Below are 21,893 nucleotides of genomic sequence, written 5' to 3' on the forward strand. Positions count from 1 at the left end.
AGATGTCAAAATCGGATAATTAAATATAAAAATAAATCTCCAGGAGTTCTTATTACAGTATTTTTATACTGATACGTAAAAGAATAAATTACAACTTTTCAAGTAAGTCATACAGGTACAAGTTTTAAATTATCTAGATGTGTCTGTCATCTGCTAGGCTCCTGGTATAAGAAATGTTGATTTCACTTTCTGCTACAGCAATTGATTAGAAAACTGAATCAAAACGCATCCTTTTTTTCTAATAATAGAAATTAACAGTTCCCATCTGTTGTGTTGAGTGTGGCACTGGGTTGTTTCATGCCATTCAGGGTTACTTGACTAGAATAACCATAGCTCCTAGTCTTAACTCGTTAAAGGGCTTAATGAGTAATGTATTGAGACAGTGTTAATTGTTTCGCTGCCCTAATAACTGCTGGCTTACATGGTAAGTGAGTACCTGAATTGCATTTATCAGTTACAGAAATGACATTCGGTTTTATCACTTACTTGAATTCTACTCTAAATCAGACGAGTATTTCCCAGCATAGCTCCCTCAGCCTTTCATCTAAGTAATTTGGAACATTTCCACTCACAATGTGAACCAAACTGGCAAAATGTGGGCGTTCGCGCGTCATAACATGATTCTTTGTACTTAAAAAAGAGATAATATGGTGAATTGATACAATTCATTGTTACTCGCTATGAATATTTGTAAAAAAACTATTTTAACAATTACTGTGTTCCAGACTCTTTTATGAAACAACGTGGAACACATAATTTTTAATATTCAAAATGAAGAATGGTCTCCATCATAGCTGACAGGTATGTTTTCCAGAAAAAAGGCTGGAATATTCCACAGCTGTTTATATGTGTGGGTATGCCAAAGTAAGAAAAAAAGGGAGGATTATACCTCTCAATTTATTTGCTCAAGAATTCTGGACAAAGCTAAAAATTATGGCAAGACAAAAACCCCAAACCAAGGACTATTTTTTTAAAATATTGGTCTTAATTCACTTTAAAGTTAACAACACAACATGTTTTGCATCAGCGAGCATTTTCTAAATAAAATGTATAAAACTTGAGCGACTGCAGTCCTCATTGATTTACGAGGAAATCAAAAATGTTACAAAGACAGGACATAAAGTTGAAGCAAAAATCAAGGGCGTTCTACAAAATCAAGGGCAGCTGAAGAAATAAATGGGGATAGGCATGTGTTGTTTCATTGCAGAATAAAAACTACTGTGAAAGTACTATGTGGGTCATGAAAACTCACAGTTTACTGCTTGAAATGCCGTCATGGTGACACATAAACGTGCATTAAAAATTATGTTTGATAGTTGTTTAGTTGTAATAACGTAAGACGTTTTTGATGCAGCCAGTCCTGTATACAAAAAAAAATTCAACAGCCTCCCTTTGCATAGCAGGTAAAGGAAAATGAAAAGATCGGATAAGATATGCAGAACTAGATGAACAAGTTAGCAGTACTCAACTTGCCGTGTGTGCGCGCGCGTGTGTGTCAGGGCTAGCCACCTGGCAGTCTGGACATTGAGTCCAGGTGAGTTGGGCATCGTTGATGTGATACCGCGACCCCAGGTACCAAAATGGTATGTGGGAGTTAATGCCGATCCGTGTGCATGTGAGTGTCTACATCCGTCTGAACCCGGGACGTTCCTGTTTGTAGGATGATTGCATTAGCAGCAAGTAATGTAGTCTTTAGTCTACATTGATATTATATCAATGTAAACTAAAGACTACATTACTGGGGATATGCATGTATACACACACAGACACACCCCACTGTAGACTGCATATCATGTGACTGCTTGCTAAATAAACTTTATATGTCTTTTTATATGATATAGCATTTACGCTCAGGGTTACCACCTGTCCCACTTTAAAAGCTGCAAGAATAACCTTTTATTTTGGCATAAAGCGAAGTTATATCCTTTGTACTGGCCATGGGTATGCTTTCTCCTGCAAAATCTGATATTTCTATAAAAATGTCCCACTCTGGGCATTTGAAAAGGTGGCAACCCTATTTACGCTTTTAAATTTCTGAAATATTGTAATTATTACTATTTTGCAAATTCAAAATTGCTTTTTACCGTACTGTAACCCTGTCACTGCTCCACGCAATTGTGTAGTCCTGTAATTTTGCTATGATATCAGATGTTTTATTTTACCATTCTGTTTAGGGACGGTTGGTCCCTTCTTTCAAGTTCCTGCAGATTTTTTTTCCTTAAACGGTCATTAGGAAAATGTTGAAATACCGTTACTGCAATCTTTGAAGGCAGTATAAAACCAAGATGGGGAATACTTTCACAATTTCACCGTTTCTTAACTAGTGTTCTAAAATCTACACCTGTTTTTGATTGTTTTTGTATTTTCTTGCCATTGTAGCTGGTCGTGGCTGCAAGACCCCCGAGCTTCATTCCACTTACCTGTTCAAAATAAATAAATAAAATGTGTACAGAAATTGTCTGTCATTAGTAATATGCTGTTAAAAAAAACAGAAATTCGAGTTAATGCTAAGTATGAGACACTCCTCGTTTAATTTCTTTATTTTTTCTGTCCTTCTTCAAGCCCTCAAAAATATATTTATTATATTGCCACACATGCTGCATTAGAAATTTCTGATGTTAAAGTGGAAGTGTACATAATGGTGCCCAAATAAATTATGTGAAAATAATACAGTGATTCAATAGGTTTACAAATACATCTAGAAGATGACGACTGTTGATAAAGATAACATTTAAAAAAACGCAATATTATATTCAGCTGATAACTGGTGAATTTGGAGAACGCAAAGCAGTAATTCCTGACACAAAAGTGACACACAGTTTGTAAAGATTAAAGGAAATGTTTACTTCTGTATAATATGTTGTTAGAACAGTGATATAACATCAAAACGTGTAAGTAAATCACTTTACAACGTGTACTTACCATTAGTAAAATCCAGATGGTGAAAAAAAAAAGTAAATGCTGTGGTGTGTACTGAACTTTGCGCTTGGCATATCTTTGTGGCTGTGTATTTGTTGTCCCTCCGTTTAATAACAATTACTTATAGAATAATAATAATAATTATTATTATTATTATTATTATTATTATTATTATTATTATTATTTACTGTTGTTATCGTTAATCAATCTGCCCCTTCCAGTGATTTGAACCCTATATCGCCACATGTTCTGTTGCTGTACATAAACTGGAAAATATCTACTCGACAAAATGGATAAAGTTAAATGCAGCACTTGAATCGTCCGGGAAGGCAAGTTTGATAGTACTGCCTGCTTTGACTTGGCACATCCTAAGCACAAGCCTTTATTTAATTTTGTTTTATGTAAGACAATCACATGGAATAATCTGCCTAAATGTACACAACTAAAATGGAAACAATGACATACCTGAGGTAAACACTGGAGTACAATTTTTGTAGTACATGTTTAAAACTTAAAAAAATATTGAAAAACCTTTATCAACCAGTCAGGAAAATCTGTATCATTAGAAAGAGTCCATTGTATTTCTCCTAATCTGAATTTTCTTTCATATATAATACAGATCTGGTTGTAACATATTCAGAAACGTGATTAGTCTTTTGATGAATCCTTCTTTTAATGAGAGGCAATATTCGGAGAGCATTCTTCCTTTTTATGTTGTAATTGATAGTCAACGGCTATGATGCGCACATTTTTATCTGTTTAGTGGATGCAGCTTATATACAACAAACACGCACACACACATACGACGCGTGTCCTGCAAACTAGTTTAGCAGGTGTTTTTGAGATAAAGTAAGACACAATAAAAGGTTGCATATCACATTATTTAGTAAGTAAACCATTTCAGAATGGAGTGTGTGTGTGTGTGTGTGTGTGTGTGTGTGTGTGTGTGCGCTCACAGTTTATCGTGTGTGGCATGTTTACTATGGCAGTGACTCTAAAACTAAGCTCAGATCCCCAGAATAACTATGGGGAATGGGCTACTAGCTCTTTTAGTTTAGCATCCCATGACACACCAGTCCACACGGGTGTTATACATAGTTGCATGCATACATGCATTTTCTCACTGGAATGTGTTGGATTATGACATCTCGTTACTGTAGCTGTTTGAAAAAGTAAAGTAATAAATGTCGAGCTGACTTTAAAAATACTAAGACTGTAAAGCAGTCTATATTTTTTCAGTAAAGAGGAAGATTCGGCTGTATTGCTTGCATTTCTGTGTTTTTGTTTGTGAATTTTTTTGGATTTCACATTACTCAGTGCCCTAGTCCGGTAAACAAATATAAATAAATAAATAAATAAATACATAAATAAATAATACACTGGCTTAGAACACAAAATCATGCTACAAGCTTGTATAATAACACATACAAAGTCTATTTAGCAAACAGTCACATTATATGCAGTCTACATTGGTGTGTGTGTGTGTGTGTGTGTGTGTGTGTGAGAGAGAGAGAGAGAGAGAGAGAGAGACCTCTCAATTGTGCCTCATTATGAAGAACGTACCTCATTTGGGGTCTTAAAAAGTTCATGTTCCTCGGAGTTCCACATTGAAAAGGTCTGTCACATATTCAGTGTTAGGAATTTTTTAAAGTGAAATCCATGGTAAATAGAAATGAATCATATTAATTCACTAAAACATCTTATTTATAAGTAAAACCAGCATATTTTAACCATCCTATGACCTTACTAGTTGAAGTTGTTAGTAAGCCATTAGTATGATATGTTCCACGTTTTGCGCATTTGTTTCACATTATGAAGGATAGTGTTCCTAATTTTGGAGATGGAAGGTTGACAGCTATGGTGTGTGTGTGTGTGTGTGCGTGTGTGTGTGTGCGCGCGCGCGCGCGCATTTCTACTCACAGTTTATTTGGTGTGGTTTGGTTAATACGGTAATGACCCATATCCCCCAAATAACATTGGGGAATGGACTACTACCTCTTATTTTAGTACAGCATCCTGTGGTACACTAATCCACACTAGTGTTCTAGGGTCTCATTTTTACGTTTTCCTGGATTGTACTGATTTATGTCATCTAATCACTACAGACGTTTGAAAAGCAAAGGAATAAATGCCGAGTTGGTTGTCAAAATACTAAGATTGTAAAGCAGTTTACATTTTTTTTCAATAAAAAGGAAAATTCATATGTGTTTCTCTAGACTATAAGCTAAGAAAGAAGAAAAAACTACAAGCTTCTAAAGCTAAGCAATCACTTTGTACACTGCCTACTATGAACTGTGTGTGTGTTTGTGTGTGTGTGTGTGTGTGTGTGTGTGTGTGTGTGTGTGTGTGTAGGGTTACCACTTGTCGCTCTTTGCCAGGGACAGTCCCACTTAAGGCAGTTGTGCCCTGAGAAAAAAAAATAAAAAAATGACAAAAGTCCTCAGATTTTAAGACAAAAATATATTTCTTATTTTTTTATAGCCGTATAAAGCAGTTATTTTGTATCTGGAACACATAAATATTATATGAAATAGCATTAGCAACTCAAATGCTACAAAATACGATTTTGCTTTGGCAAAAAAAAAAGTTCTGTACTTTTCAGGGGCCGTGGGTATGTTTTGTGTTGCAAAATCTCATATTTCTACAAAATATGTCCCACTTTGGGCATTTGAAAAGGTGGCAACCGTGTGTGTGTGTGTGTGTGTGTGTGTGTGTGTGTGCGCGCGCGCTCCTCTCAACCTCTGAGCACTAAAAATTACAGCATTCATACCTCTCAACTGTCCAGATTTTCATCGAATTCCAGATGTTCTCCTTGTTTTGCTCTTTTTCTCATAATTTGTGTGTTTCTGGAAATCATTGTGAAGTCAGTGTCAGACTTACTTAATTTGCTCCATAAAATGCATGCTAGCACAAGCATGTTATTCTAGCAACTTTCTAACTTTATGAAAGCAATAACTAAATGATGTCCCTATTTTGGGCCTTCACCCCCCCCCCCCCATTATTTTTTGGTTTTGCACTAAGAGGTTAAGAAGTATGGCGTTAGCTTTTAAAATACCCATAGCAGATAGTCCAAAAGCACGTTTCTTGTTTTTAAGAATACAATGTATTTAGATGCTGGATCCAATATACTTAGTGATGGGGAATCTTTTCATATGCTTATTTAAGTTGTTTAATGATGCATATACCCTTGACGAGACCTATTTTAAAAGGAAAATATGTGAATACAGGAGGAACATGACAAAAACCTGAGATAAAATCATAATGATATACTTAAATTGTAGTAGATGATGTGTGTGTGTGTGTGTGTGTGTGTGTGTGTGTGTGTGTGTGCGCGCGCGCGCGAGAGCGCGAATCTTAGTATACTTGTATCTTATGTTTCCTGCTTTTTTCCAAGATCCCAGCTGACCTCTTTCTTCTAGCTATCTGATCTGTACAGTGAAAAAAGTCCCCCACATATAGAATGGCAATAGTGTACTTAATTTATAGATTGAGGCGTATTCAGTAGTTGGGATTGTCGGTGTTAATGTGGTATAAGAAAAATGTAATTTCTCTTTTGAATTTAGTGAAATTGAGGAGCATATATGGAATTCACATTTTGGAAAGGGGTGTTCGTTCAGTGTGAACATTTAGTAGTTTGACTTCCTTGGCTCAAAATCTGGTTTAAACTATAATTGTTTAGAATACCCCAAAAGGAACAATATGTTAAATAAGGAAACGCTACCTTTTCTGTTGACAGAGCTTATTGCCTGCGTGTCCTGTTACTCGGTAAAGGAAAACCAGTTTTCTGCATTCTTTCTGACACCCCAACCCCCACGCACTTGCACACTAACACCTCTTTGAGAAAGCTAAGGTTGAGCTGAACTTTCTATGAACCCGAGATTAAACAAGGGCTAAGAGTTGCTGGACAGGCAGTTTGTTGTTCATCGTCTTTCGGCAGCTCTTTCAGACTGAGTCAATATTGATGCTTTCAGTCTAATTATCCCAGAGGAGAACACCAGGATCCCTCAACCAGCACAAAATTAAAAGGAGTGTCACACGTTAAAACTGTGCTTTCTTACAGAGAATGTCAAATTTATAAAATAGGTTGAAGTTATCTTACTTTCCGAAAAGTTAAGAAAATGAAACTTTTAAGATTAACTATATGATTACCACAAATATATACCCAACCTAAAGAAGCAAACAGACATTGCTGTCCATGCAGTTTATTTTACCAGTGGATCGGTATTTGGGATTTATTTCCAGACATTTCTCACCCATCTTTATCAGTGAGTCAGGCTGTTAACATTCAGCTTTATGTACTAGCACACTTTGACCACTGTCCTGCTCTCGGTAGTAACACTCACTTTATGAGGTCCATTACTGCTTAACTTTCAATCTTTTTCTTTTTAAAATCATGGACAGTGCCAAAAATAATCACGGGGAAAAGGTCCAAAAATCAGGGGCACTTTTACAATATTGATTAATATTCGGATAGAAAGTTGATAGGATATGAGGATTTGTTATTACTATACATTTTGCAAAGAATAAGAAAGCTGAACTGTAATGTCTGTAACGACTTTTAACCCTTGCTGTTTTTTCAGAAAGTCCCTATTTTGTGAGGTACAGAGTAAAATGTAAAGGCAAAAGTGAGGCACGTCCCTAAAAATCGGGGGCACTTAAAAGGTATGCCGCATCTGGGTCAGCCCCGAACATTCATAACTTGCACCAATCACACCTTATATCTAGAGTTGGGCCCTAAAGCAGGGGTCAGTCCGGTCTCTATATATTCACGTGAAGCACGCAATTAAACTATTTGCTCAGGACTAAAATCACGTTTATTCTCTCAAGCAACATGCTTCTCTGGTATTATATGAGAAAAAGTGCCCTCATTTCTGTGATTCCACTGACAATCTGCACTTCTGTCAAGACTGTATTAAGGGACTGTGATCATGTACTTCTGCTGTGACACTATTTATTATGGAACAATGTGTTTTGTGCTATTTAATCGATCGCCAGTGAAAAGGAGGCATCATGGTCGTGTTCACCTCCCTGTAAAACAAGAGACGGTCTACACACAACTGTCTTCAACCGGCAATTCCTGCCTGCTTTTTGACAGCGCTGAAACACCCAAGCATTCAAATGTGAAGACTGTCTAAATCAAAAGCAGAATGAATCATACCATATAATCATGCTAATGATTAAATCACCTCTTTCCCTTTTTGTTATATTCTTATTTTACTGATTTTTGCCTTTGTTTTCTTCTCACGCTAGGGATTTTGTATGTTCTTCAATTCAGGAATTCATTTAAAATTGAATGAGAAATAATTTCCTCAAGTTATTAGTAAGTAGCTCGGAACCGGGAGTAGTTTTCTTTCATCGGTAAAACACTGAGGAAAGTGCATTCATGGAAGGTGGATTGACATCGCAAGTAAAAACAGTCTAAACAGGATATACGACAACTAGGATGACGAAAGGTTATGAATTTTCAGCCTCACAAGCTGAGAAACTGGTATTCTCAGCTGTGGGAACAATACTTAAGGTTTGACGGCGCAGCTTCTGACACCATTACGTTGAAGGCTTGTGGCCAAATTGTTGTACTCATTGTCCATGCCCCCCCCCCCCGGCCTACCTCTCATTTAAAATGAAACAGTGCCCCCCATTTTTTAAACCAAATGAAGAAATATATTACCAGTTACAACCATGAATAATAAACTGATGTTTGAGATGCTTAGTAACATCTCTGACTAGCTGTTGAAAATATCTCTACTGTATGCATCCATTACTGCTGACCGGTGTGCATGTCTTACTTAATACTTAGCGGTGTTTCTGAGAGAAGTTCAAACAGAAAAAAAAAAACACTTTCTCAGTATAGAGTATGCCTAGTTATATTTGAGATTAAGTTATTTATGTGCACTCAATTGTATTCGGTTGGGTATTAAGAATGTTGTATTCTTAAAAAAATAAATATAAATGCATGAAGACTGCAGTTAGCATACCTCTCAATTGTCCAGATTTTCACTGAATGCTCAGATTTTTGCCTCATATTTTTGTCCTGTTCCTCAGAAAATTTGTGGTTTTCTGGGAGTCACTAAATAATGACATATATTTGAGTTTCAGACTTTATATCCTTCAGAAAATGCATGCTAATGCAAAACATGTCATTCTAGCAACATTCTAACTTTATAAAGCCTAACATTTAAAACCTGCCCCTATGTTGGGCCTTTGTCCTCTCACTAATTTTAGGCGTTGTCCAGATTTCTTGCGCTAAGAAGTTGAGAGGTAAGAGTACAAACTGCAGAGGTTAAGCTTTTTAAAATACAAAACATTCTATGAAATTTTGATCTTTAGCGTTGGAGTCATCAATGGGGTCATAAAACGATGAATCTGTCAAGTGTGCTAGCTAAACGTGGAAGTACGTTCAGTAAAGCATAAGAATATTTCTCCATTAACATTTTTTTTCTTTCTTTCTTTCGCATTTGGTAACCAGGTTAATTCGACTGGGCAGAGATCCTTTTTCAGCGGAGACCCGATAAGAAAAGCTCCAAGTATTACAACAGAACATACAATAGATAAAACTGATAATAATAACAGAATTAAACAAGATAAAAATATCTGACATGGGATAGGTAGCACAGAATAACAAGGTACATTTCTTTTTACAGGCGCTACGAGCTAATTGGAGAGAAAAATGTACATAGAACAAATATGTCAATAGTAAGTTATAAAAGAAGACAGCTTAAATATGAAGACAATTATGAGGCAAGATAGATGGTTGTAAGGAAAGGACAAGTGTAGACAGTTGTAAGGAAAGGACAAGTGCAGGGTGAAAGAAGAAAACCCTAGGTAGGTAGGTGAGAAATACATCTTAAATAGGAAATTAGTGTAACAATACCGTAAATAGAAGTTGCTTACTGAAACAATATTTGTACAGTTTAGGGTTGCAAATGAGGAACAAAACTCATAAATAAAAAGAGTAGCGCAAGCGAGTCACTGAAAATCATTTATGGCCACTATGATGCGTTTCCTTAGCTTTCAAATTAAAAACGCATAATATGTTAGTATGTTAGTGGTGGGGGTGGGGTAGTGCAAGAGAGCTTGGTGTACAAGTCTGACGTTTCTGGTTACACAGCCAGCCATCATGTACGTTAATGCCATTTGCCGTTTGAAATCCAGTTTTCCACGTTATTTTTTGTATGTGTCTTTCATACATGCAAAGTGGGCAGTGTGTTTATTATTACTCGTAGTAATAGTAATAGCAGCAGTAGCAGTAGCAGTAATAGTAGCAGTAGCAATAGTAGCAGCAGTAGTAGTAATAGTAGCAGTAGCAGCAGTTGCAGTAGTAATAGTAGCAGTAGTAGTAGTAATAGTAGCAGCAGTAGTAGTAATAGTAGCAGTAGCAGCAGTTGCAGTAGTAATAGTAGCAGTAGTAGTAGTAATAGTAGCAGTAGCAATAGTAGCAGCAGTAGTAGTAATAGTAGCAGTAGCAGCAGTTGCAGTAGTAATAGTAGCAGTAGTAGTAGTAATAGTAGCAGTAGCAATAGTAGCAGCAGTAGTAGTAATAGTAGCAGTAGCAGCAGTTGCAGTAGTAATAGTAGCAGTAGTAGTAGCAATAGTAGCAGTAGCAATAGTAGCAGCAGTAGTAGTAATAGTAGCAGTAGCAGCAGTTGCAGTAGTAATAGTAGCAGTAGTAGTAGTAGTAATAGTAGCAGTAGCAATAGTAGCAGCAGTAGTAGTAATAGTAGCAGTAGCAGCAGTTGCAGTAGTAATAGTAGCAGTAGTAGTAGTAATAGTAGCAGTAGCAATAGTAGCAGCAGTAGTAGTAATAGTAGCAGTAGCAGCAGTTGCAGTAGTAATAGTAGCAGTAGCAGCAGTAGTAGCAGCAGTGGTAGCAGGGTAAGTGTAGTAGTAGTAGAGTAGTAATAAATTTTGCAGAGCTTTTAAATATTAATTTGTAAGTTATTTGTAAATCTCTTCCCTTCTGGCTACCTTACTGGTATAAATTGCATGTCAAAAAGCGGATAATACTGACAGTCATCCATTGTACAAGGTGATTAAGAAAGGTCATGGTAAATAAATAAGTTGTACCTACATTGTCTTCACATTTTCAGACTAAGATTATCTCTGAATTTGTATATGGCATATTGTCAAAAAGTTTAAAAAGGAAAACAAGGCATGAGGCAGGTATAACAAAAAGATTGTTACATTTCACCTATTTTATACACACACACACATACACACACACACACACACACACACACACACACACACACACACACACAAAGAGAGAGACAGAAAAGAAAACAATGTCCTCGAACACTGCATGAAGAAAACCACGTTACCAGTTTAATATATAATTTATTCTATATTATTTACTTCTAAAACAAGTGCTTACTTCTTACATACATGCTATGTTTGAAGTAATCCACATATTTATTAGAAAGCATACCTGTACTGGGATGTACCACTATGAGCTACATGCCATTGTAGTTATAGTATCCAAGACAGGATTAAAATTTAATTGAAGGATTTTTTTAATTGGCAAAATGATTGTATAGGTGGAGACGTCGCTACGGTTACTGCTTTTTTCTGATGCAAAAAACGGGACATCTCTTAGTGAAATGTGTTTTTAAAGAAAAAAAAAGCAGACGCGGGAGAAATGCATAATAATTGATTTTCACTTTATTATCAAATGTAATACTTCCTACTGTGAAACTATAGTTGTTTTCTTACTCTATATCCTGTTAATGTGTTTCGTTTATAGTACATGCATATCTCTCAACTTCCAAACATTAACTGTTCTTTGAAATTATAGCAGAAGGTAAAAATAGCAGCACTTTCTTATTTTTCGAAGCAGGAAGCCTTTACATTTTTAGGACACATATATTAATAATAGTGAATCTTTGTATAGGCTTTGCTAAGTTATTTAAAGAGTTGTGTACGCTAAGATGTCTAATTTTGTGAAGTAAATAAATTATTGGGAGGGCGAAGCTAAATTTGGAGGTAGGATTCATAGTGCTGTGTGTAAGTTCTTTACAACTCCTGGAATCAGGTCTGCCTGTTAAAAGAGAAAAATAGATGGCAGCATTAGAAGTTGTGCGTAAAAGTGTGCATTTCGACCTTGGGAACTGCGCCCACAAATAATGCGTCTCTGGTCTAGCAGTTCTTCTTGTTTGTGGGTGGTAAGTTAACTAGAGTGCTGCCCCACAACAGTTATGGTTTCTTTAATGCAAATCTGCCACCTTGCAACTAGTACCTTACCAGCGTAATTTTATTTATTTATTTTAATATTAAAAAAGAGAGAGAGAGAACATAACAATGCATACATAAAATACTTAGAACATCAACATCTAAACAAGAGAAATAAAGCTGTAGGCAAGAATTCACTTGACTTCTGTGTAAATGATACTATTGACTTTGTTAAGCTTTTCAGTCACTTAGTGTTTGAATTTTATAAGCTAAACTTCAATAACAGACAGTACCATCTAATGAACAACCACTTCATTCGCAAGCATACCTCGCAACTGCCCAGAATTGCAAAATCCAGATTTCCCCTCTAATATTTGTGGTCTTTTCCCCATATTCTCTATCTCTCTTTTTTTTTTTTTTTTGTTTTTTTTTTTTTTTTTGGAAATCAACGATGACTAAAATCACAAAATAATGACAAGAATCTAATTTTTAGACTGCATTGCCTTCTGAAAACGCAGGCTAATACAAAAATGTTGTTATGGCAACTTAATAAGTCCCTGATTTTGCCCCCACCCCATTTGTTTTGTTCCCCAGAATTCTTGTGCTAAGAAGTTGAGAGGTATTGTAACTGTAATAGATTACATTAGTCTGTATGACCTACCGGTAGACTTAATTTGCTCAGTAATGCTATCAGTGTGCCAGATGGTCTAACCGCTTTTAAAGTACTTCCATGGTATTCATATCAGGCTTCTAAGCAGTTGTTACATAAACAAAACTTTCAAAACAGGATTGCAGACTAATTCAAATTCGCTCTTAATTTATGAACATTTTACAGTTCAACTGTAGATCTGATGGAAAATTTCCCATTTTCCTCTTGCGTTTGTAGGACTGTTCTGCTTAGTACTGCTGTTTTCCCTTAATATTTGAGATATTAAACTGTACTGCTGGCGAGCTTTGAAATGGTTCTACATTGACCACATCTTTTGGATTTAATAAGTGGAGCATGACTTTTAACAGCTTGAAGATGACCGGGCACCATTTTTGTCTGCGTGTTCGTGTACAGATTATTCCAGCCTTTTGATAAAAGTGAGTAAAAATAATACCTGACAAACTTTGAGCATCAAAAACTCTTAATACTGGCCTTTAAATGTTTTCGAGGAATGTCTGGAAGAGAAATACCTTTTTATTTTTCAGAAAAGAATGTTTCCGGACACCGCAGCTTATATAAATATGTATATCAAAATCTCCTGGAAACACTCTAAAAACTGGCAAGTTAGTAATAATGAATTATTGTACATATTTATTTAATATTTTATGTACAGGTTTGACTAGGAAAACGAGCAAGAGTAAACATGAGGGGAAGACATTACAATGGTATGTCTTAAATTATAGAGAGGTATGGTAGAAGTAGAGGAGTACTTCATCTGAGATAAGTTTACTCAGAGCTAATTTCATGCCAAACGGTGTAGAGGTATTCAAAACGCACCGCAGGAGTTTTCAAATGAACAGTTAGACAATGGGAGGAGAGCGGTGGTGGTAACTTCTTCCACATATCTCTGAACCTCTTAGCACAAGGATTCTGAACAAAAGCGAAAGTAACGAGTAGACAAAGGCCCAAAACCAGAAACATAGTTTAAATATTTATTGTATTACTTATTTTATTTGTCATTTGTTCACCGGGTTGGTCCAACTGAGCCAGAGGGCCCATTTTCAGTGGAGACCCGAGGAGAAAACCTCCGTATAAACTTAGAATATTGATAGGATAACAAGCATTGCATTCGTATGTTATTTTCTGAAGGACGTGGAGTCTGAAACCCAAACGTTTGTCCTTTACCAACATCAGTCTTCAACCATTTGCCAGAAAAAAAAACACAGATTTTATGAGGAACAGACCAAAAAATAAGAGATAAACGTCTGTACAGTCTAAGAAAAATTGGACGGTTGAGAGCTCCTGAACTTCTTCCAAATATCTCTAGGTGAAGCTAAGTTTTCTAGTAAAGTCTGCAGTAGTGGATTTCATACCAAACCGTTTAGTTTCTAATGAAAGTCTTTGTTAAAAGTGTGTGTGTGTGTGTGTGTGTGTGTGTGTGTGTGTGTGTGTGTGTGTGTGTGTGTGTGCAAACAACACATTTTGCATTGCATTTTTGTAACCATTGTTGTCTAATAAACACAGATGGAGACTTAATGGTGGGTCACACCAAAATAACTATTGCCACTTGACCTATCACAGAAGAGAGGCGATCGCAAATATTTTATGAAATACCCGTCTGTACACGAAGTTAATATGTGGGAGTTTCAAATACAGTAAAAATCAACAAAGGTTGACGGACAATTCCTTAACGAATGAAGACGAGAAAAGTGAAAGTTCGATGAAAGGAAATGAGCTATAAACAATATGAGGTCTAAATCACAGTAAGTATCTGGGAAGGACACTGCAGTCTAGTAAAGTAAATTGTTGGTTTAAATTCTAGATACGTTTTCCAGTCCTCACTGGGACTTCTGATTGTAGTTGAACAACTACGCTGTATACCAGCCTTCAATCTGTTCACGGGAGGTTTGCTATCGGATCTATCATAGAAGATAACCCATGCAAAAGTAGTTGTAAAGCTTGAGGTCCGCGAAATAATTTATGAATCTAGTCCAAATTCCCAATTGCCGAAAACCACCGTCTGGTTAATTGACTTGGTCAAGGTCACGCAGTAGGTAGAGGAAAGTTTTAAAATCTGCGCCCTTGGCATACGAAGCAGCCCTTTAGCAAGTTAGGACTTTAGCCATCTGCGCGAACTGCCAGACCTTGGGTGAGGTTAGGTGGGGCCGAATCATGCTGGGAAGTCTGTGTTTCATGTTTTCCCATTTCGAGGCTAGTCTTCTTTCAAGGGACATGTATCTTGGACTGTGTGACTTAAATAACAAGGTACCGCTAATGTTGTGAAAGTGTACTATAGCAGAAGCAATCATACCTCTCACGTGTATCTCATTAGAAGGAACGTTCCTCATTTGGGGCCTTAAAAAGTTCATGTTCCTCAAAGTTCCACTCTGGAAGGGTCGGTCACACATTCAGTCGCAGGATTTTTTAAACTGATATCTAATCTATGTTAAATATAACTGATCATACTAATTCTTTGAAATAACTTTTCTGTAAGTAAAAATAGAACATTTAACCATCCCACGAGCTTTGTAGTTGAAGTTGCTGGTTAAGCGTTCCACAGTTTCCCTATTTGTTCCTCATTACGAGAGGTATTGTTTCTCGTTTTGGAAATGGAAGGCTGAGAGCTATGAAAGCAATTCATGTTGATTGGAAAGCTCTTCCAAAGAGTATATTCGAAAGCAGCAAAGTTTTTTTTTTTTTTTTTTTTTTGTGGGTGCAAATCTACTCTACGCATAGCAGCAGGGTAAAAAAAAATACAATCCCGGCAGAGACATATAACTACCTACACACCACACAGATACATAGAAACAAGCGTGCGCGGGCCTGCGCAGGCGTGAACTCCTGTTGACCTTTTCCACTTTCCCACCACCTAATGTTTGACCTCTGTGACTACTACTTAAGTTATCCACAATTACATTTGAGAAGCGCCGGTGTTAAGAATAGAAAAGTCTCCCTTTTCTGTTAATGTGAGTCATTGTCAAGTGCCAGTTTATTCATACCTCACAATTTCTTCGCGCAAAAATTCTGGAAAAAAAGTCAAAATTAATAATGGACAAAGACCCCCAAATCAGGGACAACTGATTAAACATTACTCAGGTTCACTTAAGAAGAGTATAGATTAACGAAAGGTTTTGCATCAACGTGCATTTTGTGAAGAAAAAGAAGTATGATACTTTAATACTTGATGTTATCAAGTGACTGTAATCTCCCAGTGATTTGCCAGAAGAAAATCAACAGTTTAACAAGGAGAGAGCAAAATTATGAGGCAAAATGCAAACTGTGGAAGGTTCTGAAAAATTAGGGACAGTTGAAAGACATGCCTAATGATGTGCATTCATTATCCATAAACAAACATAAACAAACACGTGCAGAAGCAAAATCATATTTATTTTAGACAATAACACCCGTAAACCTGGTCACAGACTCTGTCTTCGCCAGAACCTCTAAACTGTCAATGACTGTGCAAAATGCTATTGTGCCACAAATATACTGATAGAACTCAGTGTACAGTGAGCAATAAACATCAAATCAGTGTGCTCCATGCAGACTTCCAAAGAACCAGTAGTTTCATACACACATTCCAAATAATTGACATTAAGACGTTTTCATATTTGATGCAGGACTTGAAAAAGCAGCCAAGGTATTTTTTTATAAACAATTAGCATTATAAAAATAAGAAGGGGTTGACGACCCTGTAAACTAAAGCGTTTGTCAAGGGCTGTGAACTGGTGAGGTACGTTGATTTACTCCAAATTTACATAAAGCTAGAATATATTTAAAACTAGTGCAAATTCTGACTTGTTTATCTGAAAAAAAAGTCAACAGTCTCTTTTGTTGTGTGTGCAGTTTACAGAAAAGGGCACCAACTTTACAACTGGATAGCAGCATTTACTTATAAAATATCCTATATAACACATATAATTTTGCCCTTTAGTCACATAAAAAGTACATTTGAACTCTTTCATAAATTATTTACAGCTAGGTAGGATTATCACATGTGCTGACTGATTACATTAAGTCAACCCTAGGAGATTGTGTAAACAGTTTTATAGTGCATTTTTGGAAATTTCTCGACTTCCTTATCTTGATGTAATAGGTTTGGAACAAAAAGGTGCTTATTTAAGTCATATGTGCCCAAAGAGCACAAGGAGTTGGAACAAAGCTGTGGCACAATCGAAAATAAATAGCTCGAGTAAGTACAATGTATACAAGTTCTAAGCATTCAGAAGTCGTAGGACTGCAAGGGGAAACTACTTCATTCTTGGCCTTCACTTGTTAAACAGGTAAACCTGTTAGCCACAAGTGCCTTTTTTTCTTGGGTGACCTTGAAACTCTTAACTGTATTTGTTCAGATTTACACTGTATGAAGATGGCGAAAATTCTGTAAGTCAATATACAAAATACAGTCTTGTTAGCAGTTTATATGCTTACTCGAGCCCCTGTACTAAGCTGACTGACAAGCAGGCTGTCTTGACTGAAACAATTCTTACAGCTATATCCAGTTAGTTCAGCAGAATTGTTGGATTTATATGATCTTTTTTTGTCTTTCTCCTGAAATCAGTTTGACAAATTGGCAGTATCGGAGGCAGATGAAGCTGGTGAAGGGGTAGACATGCCAGATTTTTCAGACAAATCTTCTGTTTTCGGTTCGTTCTCTGTGGAGGCTGTGGGAGAAATGAGCACCAGACCCTCCTTTTCTCTTTTCTTCTGTTTCATTCTACGGTTTTGAAACCATATTTTTACCTGAGTTTCATTCAGTTGCAGAGCAGCCGCGATTTCTACCCTTCTTGCACGAGTCAGGTACTTGTTGAAATGAAATTCTTTTTCCAATTCGGTCAGCTGTTTGGTGGTAAAATTTGTTCGGACTGTATTGGGATGTCCTGCGTACCCATATTCGCCCGCTTTTCCTGAAGGGAGCAGAAAAATAAAATATGAGTACAAAGTATTACTACATAGAGACACTTTGGCTTGTGGCAACAGGTTGCAAGCAGCCTAGATAAATGGGATAGGTAAGACGATTGCTATCAAATGAAAAAAAGTTCCACGCTGAATTTAGCAGTTATTCTGATACATAGAAGCGTGTGTCTGTGTGTGTGTGTGTGTGTGTGTGTTAAACTACTTTAAACTGTTTATCTGTACTCATTCATTTTAAATAAAGTGGTAAGGTCAAGCAATAAAACTTGTTTTGCTAAAACCATATATTACTTAAGAGGTACTTCCAGCTCACTGTATCACATAGAATGCCTAACAGTATGAATATGGGACTCACCTGTTTTTGGAGGGTTTCTTTTAATTTTCATCCAGTCAAAAGTCTGTGATGGGGGTGAGCCTTCTGTGGGGGAACGACACGGTTCCTGATGACTGACATGTAGAGGGGCCTGTATCTGGTTACTACAGGTAGTTAGGGTGAGATTCTGTTGTTCTGGGCTGAAGGAATGATGGATGTATTGGGCTGTACTCATTGTCCGTGATCCATAGCCTTGCTGGTTGTGATGGGGCTGACCGACAGAAGCTGAAATATTCCCAGAGAAGACAGCGGGTGCACAGTGAGAATATCCTCCAGTGGCATCTGCTTCCTGATTTAATGAGTATTGGTAACCTGTGCTAAACCCCTGCGACCCATACCCAGAGCCACAGCTGGAAAGTGCAGTGTACGAAATGCCAAGGTTGCCGTGGTGTTGATAGCCACCACCTTGATGATGTTGATGATGAAGGGGATGACCCACCTGAACGCTTCTACCAACAGCGTAACGATCATCATCGCTGCAGCTACTGGCAGTTACAGCGCAAGGCTGAAAAGTTGTAATTCCGTGATCTGGGAGGTACGTTCTTGAAGAACATGCTCCAGTTTCTCCGCTAAGTATAGGGTAGTCTAGAAAGGAGCTCATTTTTGCATTGTACATCTAGAAATGGGTAGTCCGGACTTCAGAATCCTTGATGACCGTACCAACTTACTGACTTTGTCCATGGGGCCAGAAGGAAAATGATATGATGTACAGTGAACCGGGATCACGTGACCTGCACAACCAATGTCTTCTCTTTTTTTTGCAAGTCTGTTTGCTCCCAGTAGTGATGGATCACCGTTTTAGTGTCATTTAAATTCCAAACGCTCTCCTATCAAGGTGACGCACATCACACAATGAGTGTATTGACACTTGAAAGCATAGGACAGGCAGAATGCAGCAGAAACTATTCAAAGCGAAAAGGGAGCGAGTCATAAAGTAAGAGGCAAGTGCCGCTGTGGATTGTACATTTTTTTTCTGAGAAACATCTGGGCAAGTGAAACTTAAGGTAAGACTAGGAAACTGAAAAATTAATTTGCAGTTTTTGAAGGGTAGACATACGGGCTTCACTAGATACGTCTGGCCTTGCTATACAGAGCTCAGTTTTCAGAACTGAAATTAAGGTCATGCTAAATAGTGAACTTGATTAAATAAGTTTTCTACAAAAATCGCTATACATTGCATCGTATGTAGCTACATAAAATGTATCAAATAATATTCACGTGTATGAATTGTGTTTGCAAGGGAGACGATAAGCTTGGGGTAAACGACAACATTTCCCAGTATTACAAAGCGATATGTGGTGTGTACAGCAGTAAGGACGCCATTTAATAGTGACGGAGGAGGCTTCCCTTTGCATTGGTTCGAAATGGAAAACCACACAGCAAGCTCCAGCGGGCTGTTCGTGGGGGCTGGCCTCTCTACGTTTAAGGCTATTGGCATGGAAATGACAAGCATTTCTACCTCAGCGCCATTTTGCCTGGAATCCTCCCTTTTCCTTTAGCCGGTGTCTGATTTCAGTTGCTTGTTGCAAACTCATTAAAGCCTATAAAACATGCTGCCGGTAGCACGTGTGTTTATTGGCCGTCATAATCTTGTCGGATCCATGAAGACGGCAGACATAGCCAGCGTGCTGCATTTTCAGGGCTCTGTCGCCCATCTGCTACTCTCCTGGAGCGCCCCACTAGCAGCCAGGCTGTGCACAGCTGCCGAAGAGCTATGCTTTTCCATGAAGCTGCACAATGTGGGGGAAGGGAGACAATAACTAAAAGCAATCAATCCATTTTGTCAGACCTTCCGTACTATATATTAATCCAGACGCAGTTGGCCCTATGACTACCATTCATACCTCTCAATCTCATAGGGCAAAAATCTGGACAAAGCCTAACAGAATGGGGGACAAAGGCCCAAGAATAAGGACATATTTTAAACATTGCTATTGTAAACTTAGGAAGTTGCTAGAATAACAGGATTTGTCTTAGCGTGCATTTTCTGAAGGAAATGGGAGTCTGAAACAAAAATATACATAATTAATCAGTGTATTCAGTCTTCAGGTCACCCGGTGACTTGCCATAAAATCACAAATTTTATAAGGAACAGACTAAAAATGTGAGGCAAAAATCTGGGCATTATGCGAAAATCTGAACAGTTGAGAGGTATGCTATAACGCCTCTCAATATCCAAGAGTTAAAAATCAGCTACTGGCCTTTAAAAATATAGCAGAGGGACAAAATGAGGAACACTTTATTTTTTTAATAGCATGAGGCCTTTATATACTTAAAACGTAGCAGTGAGTCTTTGTATGCACTACGTAATAAAATATGCAGATATAAACAGGACTGATTTCATTCATATTCCTAAATCATCTCGCACAAAGATAACAAAAGCAACAGACAGAAAGCTAAACAGTTGTCACGTGAAGGTTCTTGCTAGATGGAAGTCCAGTTAAGGCAATAGAGCACCTTTATAGACAGATTCATTACCTTCGTGATTTACTATGAAGTAACAGTTGTTTTATAGAAACTGCTTCACACACACACACTTTTTTAATAAAAAATAATTTTCAACACACATATGTATCGTTTTTGAGCATATTTATAGTATTTTACTATTTGAGCCCATGAATTGATTCTCTGTGACCCTTTCCAGCAACAAGAGCAGGGTAACTGCAATCAATATATATGGACAGTTTGGAGAAGCCAATCAACCAACAAATTTCCGAAGGTGGGAGGAAACCGTAGAAAATCCAAGTAGGTACGTCGAGCACGTGCAGTTCCACAGACACTGAGTGGCTAATGGTCAGGACTGAACCACCAGCCTAGAAATGTGATGTGTGAAATTTTAATAATTGGGCTGCTCATATAATTTGTTTTAAAATATAAAAATCTGAAGTTCCTTCCGTTTTTTTTTTCTTCCTTTACTGGTAGGACAGCTGTACCTGACACATCGGATACCAAACATCTATCTATACTGTGAAAATGTTTACAATGAAATGATTTATTTACGCGTGTAGTGCATGGTTGCGTGCGTGTGCGTGCTTGCGTGTGCGCGCATGCACGCGTGTGTTCCACTCCATAATTAGAACTATTTCAGATTTGCAATACCTGTGTAAAATTGTCCAGATTTTGTATATGTTGCACAGATGTGGTCGTTTTGTTTAAACAAACTAGATAAAAATTGCAAAAAATAAACAAGTTTACCTTAGATAATGAAAATAATCAATCGCAAATCTTCTGTGCATACATGCGAATGCATGTTTTGTGTGCATACTTCACTATGAGAGTGTTTGTATCCTCCGTCCATTCCAGACAGCTAAGTAATTTGTTTCGTGGTATAAAATAGACATAACATTGTGTGAATGCGCCAGATTTCTATCTGTATCTATTTCTAAGTACGTATACCCGTATCTATTTCTAAGTACGTATACCCGTATCTATATACATGCACAGTTAGGCTGCAAGAGAAAGCCAAACAGATACATAGTTTTGTACATACTGGATGTTTGTTATGTGTGTGCGAGCGCGCGCATTGTGTGTGTGTGTGTGTGTGTGTGTGTGTGTGTGTGTGTGTGTGTGTGTGTGTGTGTGTACTTGCTTGTGGATGTGTAAGCTAAGTGAGAAGACAATATGAACTTTTTTCTTGAAAAATAATTTACTTTATTATAAAATGTTTGTATCGACTGTATATTATTGGCATTGACTTATACTTGTCAATGAAGCAAGATCACTTGAGTTAGGCAAAATGAACCAGATCATCTGTAACCCTTTTCTTCAAAAACACATTTTCGATATCTAAATTAAATATAGTTTATTATTAATAAAGTGGTGGTCTTAAAGAGTAATCTAACACAGTCCGTACATTCTAGACTGAAACATTCT

At 37.2% G+C, this 21,893-nt stretch overlaps 1 protein-coding gene across 1 annotated transcript; it reads right to left on the minus strand.

Annotated features, from left to right (window-relative positions):
- Positions 1-16,099: 16,099 nt before the first annotated feature.
- HOXA1 (homeobox A1) lies at positions 16,100-18,644 on the minus strand. Its single transcript, XM_044066791.1, has 2 exons — positions 18,003-18,644; positions 16,100-17,640 (listed from the first exon to the last, which is right to left on the minus strand). Exons 1-2 carry the CDS (start codon positions 18,634-18,636, stop codon positions 17,291-17,293), a joined length of 984 nt encoding a protein of 327 aa, XP_043922726.1. The 5' UTR covers positions 18,637-18,644; the 3' UTR covers positions 16,100-17,290.
- Between the last annotated feature and the right edge of the window lie 3,249 nt (positions 18,645-21,893).

Source organism: Protopterus annectens, chromosome 3.part1 (genome assembly GCF_019279795.1).
Source record: "Protopterus annectens isolate FY-2018-M chromosome 3.part1, PAN1.0, whole genome shotgun sequence".
NCBI classification, from domain to species: Eukaryota; Metazoa; Chordata; order Ceratodontiformes; family Protopteridae; genus Protopterus; species Protopterus annectens.